The sequence below is a fragment of the Somniosus microcephalus genome, chromosome 24 (genome assembly GCF_052327205.1).
Source record: "Somniosus microcephalus isolate GS21.2 chromosome 24, FLI_Smic_1.0, whole genome shotgun sequence".
Classification (NCBI taxonomy): domain Eukaryota; kingdom Metazoa; phylum Chordata; class Chondrichthyes; order Squaliformes; family Somniosidae; genus Somniosus; species Somniosus microcephalus.
In genome coordinates, this window is record NC_141010.1 from 34,649,577 (window position 1) to 34,655,576 (window position 6,000).

General features: G+C 39.2%; 1 protein-coding gene across 2 annotated transcripts in view; it reads left to right on the top strand.

Annotated features, from left to right (window-relative positions):
* Positions 1-5,415, top strand: part of kat2a (K(lysine) acetyltransferase 2A) — a 65,254-nt gene extending 59,839 nt beyond the window's left edge. Inside the window, exons 15-18 of one of the 2 annotated variants that reach the window (XM_085966477.1) lie at positions 182-218; positions 1,980-2,043; positions 3,241-3,325; positions 4,574-5,415. In XM_085966477.1, coding sequence (XP_085822603.1) covers positions 182-218; positions 1,980-2,043; positions 3,241-3,325; positions 4,574-4,767 — 380 coding nt within the window. In that variant the 3' untranslated portion in view covers positions 4,768-5,415. Of the gene's footprint in view, positions 1-181; positions 219-1,979; positions 2,044-3,240; positions 3,326-4,573 lie in introns of those variants that run through there. The other variant, XR_015073460.1, reaches the window with a different exon arrangement.
* The last annotated feature ends 585 nt before the right edge of the window (positions 5,416-6,000 follow it).

Genomic DNA, 6,000 nt, shown 5'->3' on the forward strand with positions numbered 1-6,000 from the left:
TTCTGCATTCTTAAATCTTGAGATATTTGTCTTCGGTGTTGAACATATTCTGAAGTGGCATTTCAGGCAATTTGATGTATGGCGATGAGTTGTTTACCAAGTACTGATAACGAGAATAGTGATATTTTTTTTTTTTTACCTTTAACCCAATGTAAAATAATCATCTTTTTCCCTCCAACAGAGGAAACTGGATGGAAACCTAGTGGCAAAGAGAAAGGGTAAGAACAATTTGTCAAAGGCTTTTTAATTTTGACATTACGCAAAAGATTGAATGCAAAGTATTCTAAAAATTTGATTTTAAAAGAAAGTTGCTCTCTGGATGTGGGCAATGCTGACAAAGCTGCATTTATTGCCTTGCCCTAGTTGTCCTGAGATGATGATGGTGGGCAGCCTTCTCCCTGAAGTGCTGCAGTCCTTATGCTGACGGTGCTGCCACAATGGTGTTTAGGTAGGGAATTCCTGATATTGACTCGGCAGGGATGAAGGAATGGCGATGTGTGTCCAAGTCAGCATGGTGTGTGACTTGGAGGTGATGCTATTCACACACTATTGTTGCACCTATCCTCCTTGGTAGTGGTAGTCAAGGGAGGGAGGTGCTGCACTGCATCCTGTTGATCGTACGTACTGCAGCCACCGTGCGCTGGTGATGGAGGGGGTGGCTATTGAGTGAGGTGATGAGAGCATCAATCAAGTGAACTGGTCTGTCCCGTGCTGGGTTTCGAGTGTTGTGGCTACACCCATCTAGGTGAGTAATGAGTGTTCCATCACACTCCTCACTTGTGCCTTGTAGATGCTGGAGGGGTTTTACAGGGTCAGGAGGTGAGCCACTCATCGCAGAGTTGTACCCAGTCCCTTCCCTGCTATTGTGGCCATATGTTGATATGCCCAGTTCAGCTTCTGGTTATTGAAGATGTTGAAGATCAGGGGGAGATGGCAGAGCTTTCTCTTTTTAAAGGTGGTCATTATGTGGCGCAAACGATGCTTGCACATGCCTGCTATACACTGGCATGGGCCACTTCACTATTGCAAGAGTTGTGAATGGAGATGAACACTGCAATCGTCGGTGAACAGCCCCACTCCTGATGGAGGGAAGGTCATTGATGACGCATTTGATTTATCTGGTACATCTATTTGCAAAAGAATACTGGCTAATTTTAATGAATTTTTTTGTGTTTATTTTTAAATTTGCAATTTTAACTAAATTTCTTGATGACTTTAAGGAATCTGGTTAAGAAGGAACTACATTTGTAGCTATAAATAGACGTATTAATTCCGAGTAATAACTAATCTACTTTATGTACATTCAGCTCCAGTTGCTTTGCAGCACAGTAACTCAGTTTGTTTCCCCAGTGATGATAACGAGCATTTGTGCTGAAACAAAAACATATAACATTAGTTAATGTCTGTTTAATGCAAAGAGTTACTGAACATTTCCTCTTTTAAAAGCAGTTTAAAAATGTTGTTGGTGCCTAAACATTTAATGGTTACCTCCGAGTGGAGAGTTGGGCCCTAAAGAATTCCCTTTAACATTAGGTTTTACTGCATTCTAAATACTTGTATTTGGGTTTATTAATATTTGAGTGCAGGAACCATACAAATGTATTGCTATTTCTTTACTTTGAAGGCAGTATAATTTTTGTACTCCTTTACCATCCTAATTGGATGATCTATGTATTATTGCTGTGGTGTTCCATCAAATCTGCTATAAAATAGGGAGTTACTGATTGCTCCCTTGGTCAGTCATCCTGACGTTTTAAAGTTGTACAAAATGTATGTACACTAAGAATATTTAACACACTGAAAAACAAGTTTTCATTCTTTGTACTAATATACGCTCGAGACAAACTACTTTTCTTGCTTGAATTATGATCTTGCCAATTAAATATTTTTCAGACTATAACTACTGAAACTGCTTTATTCCTCAATCCAATGTATGTTAGTAAAGATTGTAGTCAATTTCTACCTTATTTGTATTCCAGGAAAGAATTGAAGGATCCAGATCAGCTGCACAACTCTTTGAAAAATCTACTGGCACAAATAAAGGTTGTGAGAAGAGGGGTGCATAGGATATGGTTAAAGGACTGTTTTTAATTTGTGTACACACAGCAACTATGCAATTGATTTCTCGACCTCTGATACTGAACACTCCTATAATTCAGTCATTGTTTTGCGATAAAAGATTTGAATTATCCAACTTGATTTTGAATTATAAGGATTAAACTGTATTACCATGCAATCTTTACCGAATCTATTTTCTGAATCCTTTGAATAAACATTTTCTATGCTGAACTGGTAGCAATAATATCAAGCAGTTAAATGTCACAGCAGCAGTGATTGAGCTTTTCTGCGATTAAATCAGTTAAACTATTTTGGCTGTCAACACGATTCAGTTAACCTTTTGGCAACAGACTTTTTTGTAGTCAAGTAACATTGAGTATACCACCACCGGCTTCAAGTTGCGATGCAATGCAATTTAAAAAAAAATTATATTATTTGAGGTCAAGACTTTAAAGTCACCCCCACCATTTGTTTGGGTCTCCACACAACATACAGGAAACTTTCGATTTACCGGCAATCTCAGTTAACCGGCAAAATTCAGGAGTAGGTTTTACTTCATATTGTATTTGCCTTCCTCCGTCTGTTGCTGTGCAAGGGTGTGGCTGCAGCTGTTGCTAAGCTACAGAGAAGCTTGGAACTTGTGGCCATTGTTCTACACTTGTTGCTAAGCAACAGGATTTGTTGCTTTATACGGAGCTGTCAGCTCTCCCTATCTTTTACTATAGCGTTCGGTTATCCGAAATTTTTGATGAACCGGTACCACGTCGGTCCTGTCCGTGCCGGATTAAAAAAAAGTTTCCTGTACACTCGAGCTGAGATAGTGAGCAGGTAATCTTCTCTCGGGTCACCTCCAATGCTGTTCTGCATCCAGAATGTGGTACTGAACGCAAACCAGGATGTACCTGAGCGAGGCCCATGGTAACTTTGGTTTTCTATCCTGTGAGCAAGTGCCCAGCTTGTGCTGGGCACCTCCCCATGATAGCACTGCTAAGGCAGCTGGTGCAGGGAATTACAGTGCCAGATCCCTCTCCTGCTCCATGGTATTGAAGCCAACACCTGCTGTATCACCTAGTCTGGTTTAGTTTTATTTATTTTACATGCTTCCCTCCAAAATAAAGAAGTGGAATTCTATTTTCTAGTATCATTGATCGCATGTAAATCACTTTTTCTTTTCTTTAACAGAGCCATCCTAGTGCTTGGCCTTTCATGGAACCAGTGAAGAAGTCAGAGGCTCCAGATTACTACGAAATTATTCGGTTTCCAATCGGTATGTTACTGTAATTGCACAAGTTTTTCATTTTAACTCTTTCACCTTTCTGTTGTAAAAGAGATATATGGTTAGAGAATTGACGTGACATACAGTGCAATTTAATTTTTAATTATCTATTTACATTTGATTACTCTTGGGCAATGTTTGAGCATTAATGCAGTTAATTTCTGTAATTATGTTGGTGGCGACCTGTAGCGGCTTCTAACTTGACCCAACATTAATCAGCTGGACCATGCTGTCTTTTTTTAATTTATGAATGAGAGTGTACTGAAGAGAGTTTCAAACAGTAGTCATTTTATGAGCTAGCCTATCTTAAACTTTTTTCTCAATCCACACCCAATTCATTTGAATTCGAGCCAAAATATATTCTGGTCAGCAGCTTATCGATTGATGAGCCTCATTCATTGGCTTTATTTTTGTAAAGAAAGGACGATACTTAGACTTAATTTTCATACTTGCTTCAAGTCAGTCGTTAGGTCTATAATTACATTACCATAGCAACAGCTCCCTGAAAATCTTTCCTAAATATAGTGGTTAATCCAAAATGGGGAAATTAGTCTAACTGCCGACAAGAGTGTAAATTCGGGCCCCTCTCTCATTGATAGTGAATGCAGCGCGCGCTAATTTATGCATCTAGAACTAGGGGGCATAGTCTTAGAATAAGGGGCTGCTCTTTCAAAACTGAGATGAGGAGGAACTACTTCACTCAGAGGGTGGTAGGTCCATGGAATATGCTGCTCCAAAAAGCTGTAGAAGCTACATCATTACATAAATTTAAAACAGAAATAGACAGTTTCCTAGAAGTAAAGGGAATTAAGGGTTACAGGGAGCGGGCAGGAATTTGGACATGAGTCTAGGTTCGGATCGGACATGGCCCTGTGGGTAGCAGAGCGGGCCCAGGGGCCGTGTAGCCTGATCCTGCTCCTATTTCGTGTGTCTAATTCTGTTAGATTCAGGAGATGGTTCTGTGATAGTGGATTGGCGGTTAGGATCAGATCAGCCATGATCTTATTGAATGGCGGAGCAGGCTCGAGGGGCCGATTGGCCTACTCCTGCTCCTATTTCTTATGTTCTTATCTTATTTGACATTGTGGAGATGCCAACTTGCACAAGCTGCGAACCTGATAAGTATTTACCATTCCTGGACTTTTCTTGTTCCCTATATTGTATTTTTATACAAATTACAAAAGAAACTTATCCTACAAGAATATATGACGGTTATATTGACTCTTGTTTTTGCCTCAGACTTAAAGAGTATGAGTGATCGGCTGAAGAATCGTTATTATGTTTCCAAGAAGTTATTTATCGCTGATGTTCAACGTATTATCACGAATTGCCGTGAGTATAACCCCCCTGAGAGCGAGTACTGCAAATGTGCCAATATGCTGGAGAAATTTTTCTACTTCAAGATTAAAGAAATGGGGCTTTTGGACAAGTGAAAACACTTTCAGAAGGGGGAAATGAAAGCTTCGACATTCAGATCTGACAGACTGTGAACACAGCAGAATAAACTACTCCTAAACTGTAACTCAGTCTGATCAGTGCATTTTGGAAAGTGGCATTACTGAAATTTGTTTGAACGCCATTACGGTATGCTGTAATTGCATGGGCTGGCCATTGGTACCCATAATGCATCATTTTCTTTACAAAAATCCAGTCTGTTCCAAAGTTTATCTGTTGAAGTATCCATCTCACTGCATGCAGTTTCTGCTGTCAAAGGTGTACGCAGATAATCGAGACATTGGATGCTCCATTTGGATATTTAGTGATCTGTAATATTCACAAGTATGCAAAGATGATGCACATCACAGAAGTAATCACTAGGTTGCAAGCATTTATGTGGCTTATTGAAATCGATGATGGAACCTACACAAAGATCATTTCAGCAGAATGCGTACTACAGTGAGCTTCTCACGTTTCACTCTGTGGAGTCTGTGACTTCAGTCTTGCCTGTCAGTAAACGATATTGGGCATGTTGTGATAATGCCTGACTACTTTCAGTTTTTGTAATTTTTTTTAAACTCAGTTGCATTTTGTACGTTTGCTGTAATGTCTTGCTGATGTAAATAAATTCAGCAGTAACTTCACTCAAATTGTAGATAGTTTTTATTTCTTGCAATTTGTAAAATGATTGCTGTGTTTGCCTACATACATCATGTAAAACCAGTAAATGCAAAGCACTTTGGGATATTTGAGGGGTATGGTATTATAAATGCAAATCTTTTTTATTTTACTGCATTATTGGTCTGTTCTTACTAGTGTAATATGTTTTTTAAAGATCTATATTAAATTAGATCATGCTGCTAAACATAACCATTCTGCACAAATTACCACTTCTACCATGTTCATTGCACAATGCACAGAAATTTAGGATATGGAGCTCTAACTGAAATTTCTAAAGATTGTGGTTTGATTCCTATATAGGGGACCAGCAGAGAACTTTTTTTTTTGCCACACTGAAGAATTTAGTCTTGGTTCTTCCAATCCTCAACTATGAGTCCTTCAGGTAGAATGTGTACTATACAAAATGGGTCAGCAATGTGACTGCAGCAGGTCTTCTAGGAGAATGTGAACTACTGCAAGGTCCTGAAGTTGAAGGTAATGCTCGTCCCTATAGGTTACTCATGTCAGACTAGAAAGGCGATTAGTTTATTCGAACCAGGGGCCACAGT